Source organism: Chelonia mydas, chromosome 11, assembly GCF_015237465.2.
Source record: "Chelonia mydas isolate rCheMyd1 chromosome 11, rCheMyd1.pri.v2, whole genome shotgun sequence".
Classification (NCBI taxonomy): Eukaryota; Metazoa; Chordata; order Testudines; family Cheloniidae; genus Chelonia; species Chelonia mydas.
In genome coordinates, this window is record NC_051251.2 from 6658276 (window position 1) to 6676127 (window position 17852).

General features: G+C 46.6%; 1 protein-coding gene across 3 annotated transcripts in view; it reads right to left on the reverse strand.

Moving 5' to 3' along the window:
* The window catches only part of CNTNAP5 (contactin associated protein family member 5), a 424927-nt gene that overhangs the window by 207720 nt on the left and 199355 nt on the right, over positions 1–17852 (reverse strand). For 2 of the 3 annotated variants that reach the window (XM_043525185.1, XM_037912460.2), the window contains exons 5-6: positions 4576–4779; positions 630–814 (exon numbers count right to left, since the gene is read on the reverse strand). In XM_043525185.1, coding sequence (XP_043381120.1) covers positions 630–814; positions 4576–4779 — 389 coding nt within the window. Of the gene's footprint in view, positions 1–629; positions 815–4575; positions 4780–17852 lie in introns of those variants that run through there. The other variant, XM_043525186.1, reaches the window with a different exon arrangement.

The window sequence follows — 17852 nt, forward strand, 5'->3', positions numbered from 1 at the left end:
CTTGCCAGCCTGGCCTCTGAACCAGGTTTCCTGCTGGGGAGGATGTTTCTCCCTCGTTCAGCTCAAGGAAGCACTGGTGAAGTAGGGATCACCTATACCACTCCTCCCTAGAGGGAAGAGGCTTTCTAGTCACCTTTCATCTCTGTGCTGGAGGCAGCTGCATTCTGGCTGGGCTATGTAGGGATGAGTTAAGGACAGGACCATGTTCTCTCTACCGTGGCCACCAGAGCTACTCATGTGCATGGAGAGTGTGTGACACAACCATTAAAACAGTTGTAGAGTTGCCATTGCAGCACACACTCCCTCTGAATCCGCGGGAATTCCTCCTTGGGATTCTGCCGCAGCACGACCTTTCCACCGTGGAAGGCTGTGCCTGCTGAGTCCCAGACGAGCACATGGGCTGACGTACATTCCAACTCTGCTTGCCCAGAGACTGGCCATGTCCCTAGAGCATCAGACACACAGAGGAAGTGCCATGACTCAGGCTGGTTAACCATGAAAGGAGTTTTAGGGGAGAAGGGAAACAGGTTAGAGAGAGATCCCTACTGCTGACAAAACCAGCCCAGCGACTGAACGTTCGCCAAGCTCATACCCGTCTCCAAAGATATAACCCAAAAGACTCAACACACCTCATAATCAATGTCCAGGTGGTCCGAATCTCCCTTGGTTCGGAAATGCTGAGTGTGCTTGTCCACCGTGAAGTTCACTTGCTTGTTGAATCGTTCGATGAGAACCGAGTGCCAGTGCTGATCGTCCAGGAGGCTGCCCAGGGTGACTGACGTGTGGCTGGTACTGAAACGCAGCTTGGAATCTCCTGCGGGGGCAGACGCAGACAGAGGACACTGTAGCGAGCCCTGGACTTTTGAACTGAAGCATTAAGGCTTCTGCGTCTATGTGCTACTAACGAGATATCTAGTGTCCTGCCTCAAGAGAAACAGGGCCCAGGGTAAACCTGGCTTGGATTCTTTGGGGACAGTCTCTTCTTCGGCTGCCCCAATGCCCTGGTCAGGAATACGGAGGGGGATTTTCCCAGGTTGCTGCGTAAGTCGTCATACATGGCAGCACTGCCAAACCTGTTCTGTTGCCTGTTACTCAGGTCTGACGTGCAGTAGAGACCCTAACATTTTAAGAACGCCATCTGGCTTACACAAAAATCTGCCACCCATTAAAGGAACAGATGTAGCACAACTGTGGATTTCCACAAACATACAGTCTAATTACTCTTGACATTTCAGTCATCACTTTTTTTTTTCCCCATTTTAACAACAAACTGTACTTAACTCTCCCTGGAGAAAACATTTTAGACCACGTGGCACTGGAAATCTAAACAAGAATAGATATTTACAGAGGGCCAGATCTTAGTCTCCACTGCACTAGAAAAAATCTGGGATCATTCCTTTGATGTCTGTGGAGTAACTCCAGTTGCACAGCAGTGCAACCGAGTTCAGAGTCCGACTCCAGTGAGAGAATAATCAGGCCCAGATCTCAAAGAGCTAAGTGCTTTTCTGTTTTCTAGCCAGGTTCCTGACTTAAGATTTCAGAGCTTCTGGTCTCTACTGTGCATTCTTTTATTTTCTATTCATCAGTGGAAATGGAAGGATGCACTTTCCGAAATGATTAGTCAAGCTGTGTATAAGATAAAAACCTTGGATCCAAAACTTGCCTCCCCTGACACACACACTTTGTGGTAGTGTCCAGATCCAGATTCAAATTTTGTGGCTCATGAAAGCTCTATTTTAGGTCCCAGAGTAAACAGACGTGATATCTCACAGCAATGCAACCAACTATGGTATCACGCTCTTATTCCTAAATTAAAAGTAGAGCTTTTTCTGAAGGGAGACGAGAAACCAACGGTGTCAGAGAATCCAGCGTTTAGAGCTTCATTCTGAAATGGATCTTTTGCATGCATATTGCACTATACGCTTACAGATAATGAATAACAGGAATATAGCATTATCAATGTGACCCTAAAAAAACAAGGAAAAAAGATTAGTTGTGTACAAAGCCAATTAATGAGTTTATGTAAAAACAAACGAAGAGCAGTGGAAAAAGTAATTATTTACCAGGTTTGTTTTAATGATTTCAGTTTGTTCTAATTGTCGGACAACTTCTGCTAACTCTCACAGACATAAGCTGAGAAGAGAAATAGATGCTGACTCATTTTACACTGGCCTTGTCTACACTAGGGAGTTTTACTAAAACTTCCCACCTTGGCTACGCAGGATTCAGCTCCACTGGTAATAACGAAAATGGGAACTGTAGCATACAAGTGGCACCACCTGCCTCCAGCATTTTACGCATCAATCTCATGCAGCCACACTATGAGCAGGGTTACACAATTGGTCCCACCACTGCTACCATCAGTGATCCTGATGCTGGGAAATCTGGAGCAACAGAACCTAAAGTAACCCATATTAACACAATGCCTTTGTCCCCTCTAGTGGTTTTCTGTACGGGAGTGTTAAAATACAAGCATTAGGGGTTCATGCTTTTAGATCAAGAGGGTCTGCGTTCTGTCCCCACTGAAAACACTTCCAGCAGGGGTCATCATACTAGTATGGACAACCCTCTTTTCCTGGTCCAGGAGACAGTGCGTGGAGGTTCCTATCTGATACAGAACCACATTGTTTTAATCACAAGTATTAAATTGCACTAAACCACAACTATGACTCAATGGCTACAGGGTTGTTCACTATTATTCCATGGTTTAAATCAAATCAACCACTCACATTCTGAGCCACGGAAGTGAAGCCCTGCCAGAGAGCAGTCAGCTAAAAGAAGGAACAGATTTGCAAATACTCTCCCTGACCTATAGATGTCCCCGTGCTGAATTACTCAAGAGTTATGACTTCTGCTAAAGGAAAGGCCAAGGGTTTTGGATTTCCCCCCCAATATTGTACAGAGAGTGTGTTCACTCCAGTGATCTGCCCTGTGGCATATAAAATCCAGCTGTGCGGTGCTTTCGTACCTCCTCCCACTGACATATCTATATGTGACGTCTCCACTTGGGAAACGCCAACAGCTTTGTACAAAAGAAGAACTGAGCCAAACCGTCCCCCATCCCTCAAACCCAACTTGACCACACACTGATAGGACTCCATGCCTTAGCACTGCCTGGCTCTAGCCAGGCCCAGAAGCAAAAAGCACCAAAATACTTCAAGAAAGGCTGTTCTCCTGGCATCTTCAGCCCTACAAAGAAATACAAGAAATCTCCCTAGAAAGCTTGCCCTGGTCAGCTTTGCAGACCAAACACCTCTGAAGAGCTTTGGAGAAGCACCTACATTTGAGGAGCGGATTCAAACTCCCGAACCCTTTGGGTACACCAGCTGCTAGTATCAGGTGCTTTTCATTTTGAGAAAGAATAGCACAGGTCCACACAAGCAGTTCACATTTAGGTAACATTATTGCCAGATGAATTAGAACAAAACCAGAGATGGAATCAGAACTTCAACAGTGCCTATGCAGCAAAGCAGCCCTAAAGCCATTTTAACCTCTATAAGGAGGCCCTCAAGAGGTGCAGAGTCACTGTAGTGGCTCCTAATCCAAACCTCCACACTCTCAGTGTGAGGGAGTGTGTCTTGCGTAAAAGGAGGCGTGGACAAGGCTTCCCTCATCTCCAGCAATCCTTGACTGCCAGAACATCTCCTTGGGCTCCTGGGAAGCAAAGATAAGCTACAGCAGCGCTGAGGTTGCTCTAATTTGCACCAGGAGTTCAGATTGGTAACAGGACTCAAGAGACCACAAAGGTGTCTTAAAATCACCTTAAATAAAGAAAAGAATCAAAGCCCGTGCATATTTTATTGAAAGCTTAAAAAGCAGGATGATGGGATGGCAACAGCTGGATATTTCTCAGCTTTCTAGTGCTACTGATCTGAAGCTGTTGTTTTGATGCAGGCGAATTCTGCTTTCCAGCACATGCCAACATTTTCCCTTAGGTTTCTTTTCCTTTTTCTGAATATATAGCAATGACAACACAGAGGTTAGCATGCTTCATCCAAAGAGGGGTTCTGTCCCAGGGAAAGGAAGACCCGTTTTCATCCTGAATGGAAACTACCCAGCCTAGACTTATTGCTGGAGAGAAGCCACAGAAACGGTGAGCCGAATGCTAAACAAGACTGGATGGCTACCTGCAGAGCTTCGACAGATCCCTGCTGTGAAATGATGAACTTAAAAAGGAATCATTCTCTAAGCAGAGAGAGGAAATTGTAGTTGAGATTCCAACTGAATCCCCCCGAGGCCTGATGTAGATCAAACAGGCAACAATATTTGCAGCTAGAAAAATAAAGGTAGTGTAGTACTCAGGAGATGTGGGTTCTATTTTTGGCTCTGCCACTGACCTGCTGTGTGACTGCAGGCAAGTCACTTCACTTCTCTATTTCCCATCCCACTTGTTGTCTTGTCTCTTCAGACGGCAAAACATGTGGGGCAGGTACTGTCTTTTGCTGTGTGTATGCACAGCACCGAGTACAATGGAGCCTGATCTCAGCTGGGGCTTTGGAGTGCTGCCGAAATACAAATCATGAAAGGAAATGGAAAACAACTCTCATGGTAACGAACAAAAATATCAGCTCCTACCCAGGTTAATGTGCAAGGAGAGCTTCCCTTTCTGCAGCTCTAGTGTGATGTAGTCTCCGCGCTGTCCCTCTCCGTGGAATAAGACTCCATCCCCCTGCATGCTCTTGAACTTCAGGGAGACCACGTCTTTGAAGGTGCTCATCATTTTCTGATTGAATCTGTACAGGAGGGAACTTCTGCCATCAAAATCTGCTATGTCCGATTCTAAGGGGGAAAAGAAGGAAGATGAAAACATAAAGAGGTGGATTATCGTTGAAGTCTCTCGTGATTTCACTGGCAGTTGGGGGCACTCAGAACATGAGAAATATAGAAACCACCACACCATGCCACACCTAGTCCACTATCCCTTTCCATCAGCTTCTCTTATTTAGGCCATCAGTCCTGTGTAATTTTTTCCCCTCTTTTCATGATTCCCTTTCGTTATGTTAAGATTTTTTCATCTGCCTACTTTTTCATCATACCAGACACCCCACCACCACCAAAGCCATGTCCCGCCCTGTCCACTGTTTACATCCCAAGAACAGATGTAAACATTCAGAACAGCCAGCCACTGTTTCAAATGCACAGTCCCAGTTGCTGTTCCAGTTTTTCCTATCAGGGAGTAGCTGTGTTAGTCTGTATCCACAAAAACAACAAGGAGTCCGGTGGCACCTTAAAGACTAACAGATTTATTTGGGCATAAGCTTTCATGGGTAAAAAACCCACTTCTTCAGATGCATGGAGTGAAAATTACAGATGCAGGCAACATCATACATGAAGAGAAGGGAGTTATCTTACGAGTGGAGAACCAGTGTTGACAGGGCCAATTCAGTCAGGGTGGATGTAGTCCACTCCCAATAATTGACGAGGAGGTGTCAATACCAAGAGAGGGAAAGTTGCTTTTGTAGTGAGCCAGCCACTCCCTCTCCAAGCCCAAATTAATGGTGTTAAATTTGCAACTGAATTGTAGCTCTGCCGTTTCTCTTTGTAGTCTGTTTTTGAAGTTTTTTGGTTGAAGGATGGCTACTTTTAAATCTGTTACAGAACGTCCAGGGAGATTGAAGTGTTCTCCTACTGGCTTTTGTATGTTACCATTCCTGATGTCCGATTTGTGTCCATTTATTTTTTTACATAGACACTGTCTGGTTTGGCCAATGTACATGGCAGAGGGGTATTGCTGCCACATGATGGCATATATCACATTAGTAGATGTGCAGGTGAATGAGTCCCTGATGGTGTGGCTCATGTGGTTGGGTCCTCTGACGGTGTCGCTAGAGTAGATATGGGGACAGAGTAGGCAATGAGGTTTGTCACAGGGATTGGTTCCTAGGTTAGTGTTTCTGTGGTGTGGTGTGTAGTTGCTCATGAGTATTTGCTACAGGTTTGGGGGCTGGCTGTAAGCGAGGACTGGCCTGTCTCCCAAGGTCTGTGAGAGTGAGGGATCGTTTTCCAGGATAGGTTGTAGATCGTTGATGATGTGCTGGAGAGGTTTTAGCTGGGGGCTGTACGTGATGGCCAGTGGTGTTCTGTTTTTCCTATGTTACGAAAGACTCTATGAAGCTGTATCTATACCTTAGATATGTCTCCCTCCACTTTTGTAACCAAATAAACATAATCTTACCTCAAATAAATATTCCTCCCTCCTAGGGGTATCCGCATGTCAATGATGATCTTACCAAGCATGCTTCTGACCTTGGCTGGAGGTATCATTCCAATGCTATGTCAGAACGCTTTTAAAGGGGTAAGGCATCTATAATTCTCATAACCCATCTTAGCATCCACTCTACACTCTGTTAACAGGCCACATGGGCAGATTAACTGAGCTGTCACAAACACATCCTTTTGGAGCCACGTCACCACAGCTCGGCCAGTAGGGACAACTCTGCTTGTTCCTCTTTAGACAAGATAAACTGGAGTGTGGGGCAACTTCAGACCAAGCTTTTAAGGAGTTCGTCTTTAAAAATGATGACAAAACTCACAAAGGAGCCAATGATTTGTTGTCATGCACCCTGACACCAGTGACTTCTAGATGTCAGCGTGATAGCATGTTTGATATCACACTGATATCTGGCTAAATGTTTCTAATTGCTGTAATAATCATAGAACAAACATGGTTTGGGACAACTGAGAAGATACCTCAGAAACATGGTATTTAGTGCATCTATAGCACCATAACTTCACATGGGGCTTTACAGAGAGTTAAGGACCAAAAGAAAGCACTGGAAACCTTGTAAGAAACGGGAATGCTGTGGTCGCCTCCAGAGTGCATCCCTTGTGGCCCCTCATGGCCCTGCAGGGCACTGACCTCAGTGGCCACTCGGGTTCTTCCAGTCAATTACCCAGACCAGATTACTTTGTGTGGTCTGGTTTAACAACTTTCTTTAGTGAGTACAAACTACTCTTTTGTCTCTGAAGTTCTCACCCACTTTGGGCCCATATAAGAGTCCCAGGAAAGTTTCCTTCCCCCTGTTCAGGAAGCCTCAGCCCTCCAACTAGAGCTGGGTAATTCAGGCAGCTATTAATGCCCTTCAGAAGACAGGGGTCCCCTGCTTTCCTCCTGGAAGCTGGGCTGTAGGTTAGGTCACCAGTAGGACCATAAACAGCTACTTCCCCAGCTGACCCTTTTCCCCCAATTAATCCTTTCACGCTCAGACTGGGCGGGCTTAGCAGGCAGACCTTCTCCAGTTGGAGTCTCCACTGCTATGAGGGAGGAGACAGCATATATGCTGGTCCCCTTGCCAGATCTCAAACCAATTGGCTGGGAGAGAGGGAGTCTTGTCCCGCCCACTCTGTAAGGCTCCTGGTCCCAGCCCTTAAAGAAACAACAACAGGTTCTCCTCTGCCCCCCCTCCCCCTGCAAACACTACTTATTCCCAGAACTGCTTCATCTCTACCAATATCTCCTATTTCTTAGGTCCTTGTGTCTATATGACCGCCCAAAAATCTTAAAGGGCCAGGACTACAGGATGGGGTGGGCTGGCCCCTAGCTCCTACTGCCCTTAAAGGGACTAACCCGGTCACAGAAAGCTACTGTATATTAGATTTCGGATGTATTTTGCAACTTAGAGCACCAAATTCTGCTCTTTATTTATGCCCCTGTAACTCACTAAAACAGGAGCACTGCAGGAGCCCAAGTTAGAACAGGACTTGGGACCAGATGTCAATAAAAGATATCCAGATAAGCATCCAAATTTTTAGATACTTATCCCAACTGAACCAAACACCTAAACCTTATGAGGGTCATGCATCACTGGCCACTTTCAGTTTTCCACTAGGCAACAGCATCACACATGCTTTATGATACCACCCATCTTCTTCTTAGCGTATGCGCAATGTGCCTCGGGTAGCACATGACGAGGATTCATCACTGAATCCTTAGCTGGATCGTTAGTTTCCCTGGCTCGGGCCCTGTACTGATGGGGAGTGTGAAGTAAACACTGATCCATGCCCCGCACTGACAGTATCATGAAAAAAACCTGTTATTGCAGAACTCTGCCTCACTGGGGGGAACAAAGATCCCTGAATGAAACAAGAATATGACATATAAATGCTAACACTCTGACATCCAAAAGTCATTACTAGCAGTTTGCATGACAACAAATCATTGGCTTCTATTTAAACATGGCAAGATCCATCTCAGGTCAAACACAGACACTTTACAGCACCTGAAAAATACCCCTCTAAAGATGATGTCTTCAGTTTTTCCGTTAGATACAAGGTACGTATGGAATAAATTTCTAGTAAAAGGTCAAAGATCAGGAATTTTAGAAGGCTCAGAAGAAACACGGGAGATCCAGTCTAGCCAAAATACAATGTAGAGAATAATTCTTCACTTCCCCCTAAGGATATCAGGGTCCTTTGTATCTCTAAATTTTCAGACTCCTCCATCACCCCTATAAAAGGCTGATGAAAATTAGCACAGTATGATAGACTGATTAAAGTAAAAGCAGTTCTTTTTTTCCCTTTAGGACAGTGCCAGATTCCAAAATCATGCACAATATAGAGGAAGATTTTCTATGTGTTGAAATATAGTGACTGTCAAACTCAGAGGTTGCAAAGTTTATGTTCATTTCAAAAGTCTGTATTAGAAATGAGTGAACAGATTTTTTTGGTTTGTTAGCAATTCTGAAAAATTGGCAACAACAACAAAAAGGTTGAACCAAAAATTAAATTTTCCAATTTTTTTGGCAAATTGAAAAGTAAAATAAAAAATGTTTTGTTCACGACATTTTGTTCCACTCAAAATAAAATGTATTGATTTTGAGGTTTTTTTCAAGTTCTTTTTTAAAGGAAAATTTTCTTTAATTTCAAAAGTTGCTTCAAATAAAAAAAAGTAAACACTTGTGACGGGTCGGACCAGATGGCTATAGGAGAGTAATAGAAGGCAGATATATTAGCCCCAGGCTAAGTAGGTAATAAGTAGGTCCCGTTTCCCTGGGTAAGGTAACAGGGAAGGTTTCAGAACAATCAGGAACCTTCTGGAGACAATTAAGACAGGCTGATTAGAACACCTGCAGCCAATCAAGAAGCTGCTAGAATCAATTAAGGCAGGCTAATCAGGGCACCTGGGTTTTAAAAAGGAGCTCACTTCAGTTTGTGGTGTGCATGTGAGGAGCTGGGAGCAGGAAGCACTAGGAGCTGAGAGCGAGAACGCGGACTGTTTGAGGACTGAGGTGTACAAGCATTATCAGACACCAGGAGGAAGATCCTATGGTGAGGATAAAGAAGGTTCTATGGGAGGAGGCCATTGGGAAGTAGCCCAGGGAGTTGTAGCTGTTGCACAGCTGTTCCAGGAGGCACTCTAGACAGCTGCATTCCACAGGGCCCTGGGCTGGAACCTGGAGTAGAGGGCGGGCCCGGGTTCCCCCCAAATCCTCCCAACTCCTGGTCAGACATAGGAGTCATCGACCTGGACTGTGGGTTCCCCCCAAATCCTCCCAACTCCTGGTCAGACACAGGAGGAGTTGACCTGGACTGTGGGTTCAGAAAAACGGCCAAGCTGAGAGCTGCCGTGAAGCTCCAAGGTGAGCAAACCCACCAATAAGCGCAAGACCCACCAAGGCAGAGCAGGAACTTTGTCACACACTTCATTTCAAAAGTGTTGAAACAAAACTTTTTGAGTTTTTAGGATTTTTTTCCTACTGAAATTATTTGGTGAAATTGAAATGAATTCACAAAATATTTTGGTGATGCTGAATCTGCATCCCCCCGCCCCAAAAATTGCTGAAAAAAGTTTCACTCCGCTCTAATCAGGATACTTCTCCATACTGTCCAGATCTCAGAGTCACCAGAACTGAGCTAAAAATTTCCCAGGAAAGTAGCATTTTTTTCAAACAAAAATCCTAGTTTTTCTTGCTTCTGGCTGGGTTGGAAATAATGCCTTTCCTAGGGTAGCCATTCCTAGGTTATGTAGGTATTTCTGCTCCCAGACACAGGAGCAACGTGAAAACAGACTTTGCTGAAGTTCAGTTCAGGTTCTGGGCTCAAGGGTTGAGTCTGGTTTTTGTTAGCACTGGAGTTTCTTTTAAAACTCTAGATCTTTTGGAAACACAGTAATCTGAGGAAGGGTTTACTGGCCACCAGGTTAACTCGAGCAGTTAAGGGTTGTGCCTGCTTCTGAACAGCTGCTGTAGAAAAGGCAGACGTACCGGGAGCCCACGGCACAGGAAGCAGAAATGATTTGTCCGCCAGCACACTACTGCATGAAGAGAGATGTTGGCCAGCAGCGGCAGCCACGCTGACCAGCCCAGAGGAAACATACCGGGGCGAGGAGACTGTGTGGTCCTCTTCCATGAAGAAAAGAGCACCAAGACAGCTGCACTGGGGGGAGAGCGTACGTGTGACACCTTTTTAAAGAAGCTCCCCCTAGGTCTGGAAACCATATGATGCACGCAAGCATAAATAACAAGCTTTACCCTCATTTCACTCTTATCATTCAGAGTCTGGAGGGGCATCTTCAAGGCATCTGCCACTTGCAAAGGGAGGAGACGGGGGGGGACGCGCAACCTCATCCCTCCCCCCCCCATGCCTCCACTAAAGGATGCCTTTATTTTACAGCCCACGGGGGCCCTACTGGCAGAGCAAAGATGCTCCGAATGGTTGTTATCTCCTGACTGGCCTTGCTAGCCCCACTCCTGCTGCTGCTTTGTGGGCAACAAACTCCACAGCAGATAAGGGAGTCTAGGAAGCATGTGCCTCTGTCCCTATATATCTTGCAGTTTCACTGCCCGCAGTCTAGGGAATTAATCTGACCGAGCACCTCCACAGCCTAGTGCTTGAACAGCATGCTTCATCTCCATTGCCAGGGCATGGCTATCTCTTAAGAAGCAACAATCTGGCCATTTGTCTTATGCTAGCAGTTATGAAAACTTCACTGACCTCACCTCCACCCATGGGTGCTTTCTGCGGTGCATTCATTTGATCTCATGGCATGAAAAACATGTTAGAAGGAAAGAAAAATAAAAACGTCCAGCCAATAGCTTGTAATTTTTAAAAACACAGTATCACATTGTGTTCCCAGGAACGCTGCCCATGGAAGACGAGGAATCAGACCCCTGATCTGCAAAGGTGGAGAGCTGTAACTCCCCAAAAGAAGTAGAGTCTCACATCCCATTGCATGATCGCCCACCGTTCCCCAGCCGGTTAGCTGAATTTATACCTGATCCTGCTGATGCCTTTTGGACCATTACACAGTTATAGAATATGAACAGCATTTTCAGTGTAGCCATAAATCTCCTCCTACAGAAAAGGGTGGGTCAGCAGGATTTTTCCAGCGTTTAGCTAACAAGACTTTTCCAAAGTATTAAGATACCCCTGTTTCCCTCACAACATCCAAAACAATCAACTTGCCATTTGTCTGCATATGTCCTCTGCTATAACTTTGGCTATTTGTTATAATCACTTCACTATTTGGGATTCTGTAGCAAAGGGTCTGTGAGAGTTTGCATTATAATCCCTTTATGTACAGGATTTCTGTTTAACTCATGAAAAATTCTTTCTAGGCTGCAATTTTGGGTACAAGTTCTCTTAGCTGCATGATTTTATTTTTATATTTAAGGTTATAGGGGGAGGAGTATGGTTATTTCAGGTGGGGGGACAAATCATTTTGCATTTGAAACTTTCTTTTTTTCCCCTCTCTGTGCTGCTCTTAAGAGAAGAAACAAACAACCTCCATGTGGTATTGCTGAATTCTGCCTGATTTTACAGCCTATGAACCCTCTGTTAATTGTCAAGGCAGTTACTGTATGAGTAGGGCCCTACCAAATTCATGTTCCATTATGGTCAATTTCACGGCCACAGGATTTGAAAATTGATAAATTTCACATTTTCAGATTTTTACATCTGAAATTTCACTGTGTTGTAACCTTGGGGGTCCCGACCCAAAAGGGGATTGGGGGTCGGTCACAAACCTTTGCAAAGGGGTCATGACATTGCCACCCTCACTTCTGTGCAGCCTTCAGAACTGGACTATGAAGGCAGCAACCGCAGGGCTTCCTGCAGCCGCAGGACATTCCCGGAGGTCGAGGTGGGTCTGATCTCGCCCACCACCACTCAGAGCAGCTGTGCAGGAGATGGACAAGCCCTGTCCCTCCCCAGCCCAGCTGGAGCTAGGAGACCCCTTTGCCGGGGTGCTCCTAGGAACAAGGGGACATCAGATTTCACAGGGAAGGGCTTATTTCACAGTCAGTAATGCTTTTTTTACGGCCGTGAAATTTGTAGGGCCCTATGAATGAGTAGAGGATGGGTAAGCATGTTTGTGAATACTGACCAAGCTTCATTGCTTTAAATATCATATTTCAGATACAGGAAACCCATCTTAAGTGGGTATTCGAGGGCCCAGCAGAAATTTGTTGCCCAGCAGGGACGATTTTTTAAAAAAGGATGACAACCAATCACATTAGGATCCTCGAATGTATTTTAGAGCTTGTGCACGTTCGTGGCAGCACACAGTGTACATGCAGCTGCAGGCTGCAGTGAAAGACGGGCTGTATCCATCCTCACTGCAGCGTGTAGTTGCACCCAACTGTGAAAGGCTCCGGCATGGGGGAGGCAGGAGCCTTTCTCCGCGGCCCCCCCGCCAGAGACGCTCTTTGCTGCTGGAGTCTTTCAGTGGGGCAGACAAAAGCTCCAACAGCAGCAACACACTGCACTGCGACAAGCAGTCGCGGAGATGTGGGAGGCATTGCTTGAGCATGTACAGCGCCACGTAGGGGACATAACCTAGGATTCAGGCGAGTAAGGCACTTCGCTCACCTAAGTAATGCTTCCCGGCTACACTGCTATTTATACTTGTGCTAGCTGGGCGTGCCGTGTCTGTACGCTAGACTCCGCTGTGTAGACCTACCCTTAAAATGTCGATCAAAAACAAGGGTTTTCTTATTGCAGGTAGGGTTGCCTGTTCAGGGTCCACTGGAATAATTTTTAGGACTACATAATAAAGTTAACACAGGTCTGGTGTTCATCATTTAAAAGCCAGCATTCCCCGGCAGAGTGCCTCAGAGCCTCAGTGGATGGGTCTCAGGACAGGGTTAGCAAATGTTGCCATTCAACATGTTTCAGCCCTAAAGCACTTCAGTAGGACTGATCTGTTGTTTCCGGCACTGGCAGTGTGCTTGATGCTCGAAGTCCTAGATGCTCCCACAGCAGTCACTACTGAAAGCCGATGTTTCCCAACAGCTGAGCACAGCGAGCCACTGGCTGGGGCGGGAAGCTTTGACCGTAACAGGATTTGACTCTGAAAGTCATTTAGCAGTGCTGAGCAGAGAACTCGAGGTTGCTGCTCTCCAGTGCAAGCAGGAACATAAGAATGGCCCTACTGGGTCAGACCAAAGGTCCATCTAGCCCAGTATCCTGTCTTCCAACAGCGGCCAATGCCAGGTGCTTCAGAGGGAATGAATGGAACAGGTAATCATCAAGTGATCCATCCCCTGTCGCCCATTTCCAACTTCTGGCAAACAGAGACTAGGGACACCATCCCTGCCCATCCTGGTTAATAGCCATTGATGGACCTATCCTCCATGAATTTATCTAGTTCTTTTTTGAACTCTATTATGGTCTTGGCCTTAACAACATTCTCTGGCAACGAGTTCCACAAACTGACTGGGTGTTGTGTGAAGAAATGCTTCCATTTGTTTGTTTTAAACCTGCTGCCTATTAATTTCATTTGGTGACTCCCTAGTTCTTGTGTTATGTAAAGAAGTAAATAACACTTCCTTATTTACTTTCTCCACATCAGTCCTGATTTATAGACTTCTATCATCTCCCCCCTTAGCCTTCTCTTTTTGAAAGCTGAAAAGTCCCAGTCTTATTAATCTCTCCTCATAGGAAAGCTGTTCCATATCCCTAACCATTTTTGTTGCTCTTTTCTGTACCTTTTCCAGTCCCAATATATCTTTTTTGAGATGGGGTGACCAGGTCTGCACACAATATTCAAGATGTGGGCATACCAGGGATTTATATATACCCTACATGCTGGCACAAGAAAGGTTAAACTCTAGACCCAGCTATAGCATTGAAAAAATTGCCTAAAGAGCTGGAAGTCTCAAGCCACTTGTGCACCTGCTCTCTTTCTCTCAAAAATCCAGGGTTAAAAAGGAGCAGATGTGAGCAGAGGATGTCTGAGGAAATGCAAGGCACTCGTGCACTCACCCGCATGCCAATGAGGAGCTTAGCGGCATGCTCCCCTCTTTGGCTGCACAGCAGTCACACAACCATGGGTCCATTAATGCAAGACCAGGTTCCCTGGTATTTCTGGGCCAGCTGATCACTCTTTATCTTCTGTTTATGAGTGGGATCCAAAGCCCACTGAAGTCAACAGGAATTTTTCCACTGACTTAAACAGACTTTGGAGCAGACGCTCTGGGCTTGATTCTCATTTATACTGAGAATCCTTTACGCCACTCCGGCAGCGTCAACGGGCCTTAGTGTAGTTGCGAATCAGGCCCTTACAATCACTTTTACATGCCACAGAGGTGTAAAGGCGCTTTGGTGAGGGAGAAGTAGCCCCCCAGATGAGCAACACTCTAGACCAGAGGTTCCCAAACTGCGGTGAACATCCCCCAGGGGAAGCAACAAGGTCATCAAGTGGGGGCAGAGAGGAACAGAGGCGCTTCCCAGTCAGCCACACCCTGCAGGCCCCTCCCAGCGATGGCGCTGGGAGGCTTCTGCCATCACCTGACTGGACATTTTGCCCTGGCTTAGGGAGGTGACTTCGCTAAGTTTGGGGGCCTACTTACTGTTTTGCCCTGGGCAGAGCCATCTTTAGGGTATGGCGAATCAGGGCGACCACTCCAGACCCCGCGCTTTGGGGGGCCCTGAGGGCTGGTGCGATTGGCGCGAAAGTGATGATGCGAAGCTGGTGCGAAAGTGATGGATTCGTCACTTCCACCCCAGGCCTGCACCCTCCTAGGGACAGCCCTGGCCCTGGGGCCCAGAATTGCTGTCAGCAGGCCTGGGTAAGAGTGAACCAGGGGCACCCCTGCCTCCCCACCTTCCATAGGCACCCTGTACCCCGCACTCCGCCTCACATAGGCACCCTATATCTCCCAGACACCCAGCACCTCCCATCCCCCTCTGCTCCCCAAGAAACCACCACCCCCTGCACCCTGCTGCCCCCAGCACTACCTGTTTAGCTGGCTGGGCTATCCATCTCCGGTGGAAACAAGGGGGGAAAGTGGCAGACATCGGAGCTAGGTTATCTTTCGAAGAGTCTCACTCTCCTTCCTTCAGGAGCCAGGTTATGCTTCAGGCCAGCTGGAGCCTTCAGTCAGCTTTTTTTCCCAGCTGGCCCTTTTCCATTCACTCCTTTCACCTGTCAACTTGGAGAGGTTCACAGAAGCCACCTCCTCTGCTGCTTGTGTACAGAGCACTCTGAGAGAGCTCTTCTGTCTTGGGCCCAGGGGCACATTATACAATTATCCAACTAGTTGTGTTCATTCCCTTTAAATTACCTCCTCACAGGTAGCCTGGGCCCAGACTCCCCTTAAAGGGGCCAGCAACCTCATGCCAAACAGGTAAACTGAGGCAAAAAAGTCAAATGACTTTTCCAACACCACAGGAGGACTGGCGATCAGAAGCAGTACTTTAAAATCAGTGGTTCTGGCTTGTGCTCACTAGTCTAGATCACATGTTTATCCTCCTCACCCACACACGACTAGTTTGATTGACTCTGTAAACTGTTATAGATTAAATGTCAGTTAACTTGCATGTCAGACAGGGCACACCAGGGAAAGTCATTGACTGTCCTGCCCTAAGGTAGTTTGTATTTCTTCAATCGATTTAGAGAGTGTAGTTATCATGGGTGATTGCAAGTTCAAAATATAATTTTTAAGAGGATCTTTGCCTTTATTTATACTGAAAGTTTGATAGCAGGTCATGTGCTTCCTTGTTTTCCTCCCTTCCTTAATCCTCTGCCTCTAACTCTCCCTCCTGGACTGGAGTATTACAGTGCATGTCACAAAGAATTCCCCCTCAGTGACCCCTTATGTGAGAGAATAAACCGGAATATTTTGCACATCCAAGAAAGGGCAGATGAGTGGCCTCTAATTTTGACTATATAGCAGGCCTGTTTTCATACAAGACGAAGGTCAGCATTGTCTCGACACAGAAGGGGAAAACTTTTTTTTTTTTTTTACGCCATTGGAAGATTCATGCCAAGCTGCACAATTCAGCTGAATGGAGAAAAAGTGGATTCAATTTCAAATAATAAAATCCCATAAGGTGAAATCCTGGCCCTGTTTAGGTCAACGGAAAAAATTCCCAGTGGCTTCAACAGGATCAGCATTTAGCAGTCATCCAGAGCTGCCCCCACCTTCCTCAGTGTCCCCTACAGTTTATTGTTAGCACGCTGGGCCACTGATTTTAATAGTGAGGCGTCCACACCTTCATTTGGGAGGCTAGTCCATAGTGTAACCCATCTCACTGCAGACGTCTATACCAAACCTGCAGCCACAACAGACACCGCACCCCTCCAGGGAGAGGATGACCTTCCAGTGTGATGTTTGCTTCTCATGCTCCAGTACCACTTGGCGTGGAGTGGGATCTGATTCCTGCTGATGGAGTACTCTTCCTGTTTAAAACAGGAAATCTCTATCTCTCTGCTAACACAAAAACGGCCATACTGGGTCAGACCACAGGTCCATCAAGCCCAGTATCCTGTCCTCTGACACTGGCCAATGGCAGGTGCCCCAAAGGGAATGAACTGACAGGTAATCATCAAGTGATCCATGCCCTGTCACCCAATTCCAGCTTCTGGCAAACAGAGACTAATGACACCATTCCGGACATCCCCTCTCGTGCGACTGACCCTCCCCCTCCACACACGTGCGTGACTTAGGAGTTTGTGGGAGGGGGTTGAGAAAAAAGGTCAGCGTGGTGTGCCAGGGTCCCTCCTGAGTCTCTACCCGACCACAATTTGGGTGGCCCTCCATTTTTTGCGGCCCACAAGGGAATCTCCAAACAGAAAACAAACCAACAAAAGGAGTCTTTTCCCTCTCCCCCACCCCTGGGAGATGGAGAATCAGAGTCAAAGAAAAAGGTGGTCAGTCACTTAGGCAGTCTTTGGGTCAGCCCTTTGGCTTATCTGTCCATTCTAGTGTCCTCCCTCAAAGTTCAGGTCTGCCTCCAGCCCCTCCTTTTGGTCACCATTTCTTTACACCTGGTCCATACAGGATCAGAGGCGGCAGGGTCTGCAACAGTCTGTCTCCTCATCCGTCTGTCCCTGTAGCCATCAGTCTCCAAGACAGAGCAGTCCTCCCTCTCGTCACCATGCTTAAAAAAGGTCAGGTCTTCCCTTTTTAAGCTGCCTCCCTCCAGCCAGGGAAAGTCTTACAGGTGTGTCTGGTTAGTGCTGGCTGAGCCCGTAAGGGCTCGTTAGCCTCCTCTCTACTGGAACGAGGGTGTGTCCCCTCACAGTCACACATTGGTTCTCATGCCTTCCTATCAGAGGTGCTGATCCAGTGGCTTTACTGGGGCGAGAAGATGGGGGGGGGGAGACACCCAGATTTTCTGAAGCTAGCCCTGATAGTCATCCTAAACTTTCCTTGTCATAACTTCCTCCTACTATGCCTAGTTAGGCCCCAATGTAGCACCTGAAATAGTTCCTCCAACCTCAGTATTACAAATATTTGTAGATTATCATGCTGTTCCACCTCCAATCTCACCTTCCCCCATCCATGCACGGACACGCTGAGTCATCTCTTAGCCAAGGTACACATCATGATTCTTATAGATCAAGCCCGTCAGCCCCCTCATTATTTTTGTTGCTATTCTTTTGAACTCCCCTCTGTTTGTTGGGACGT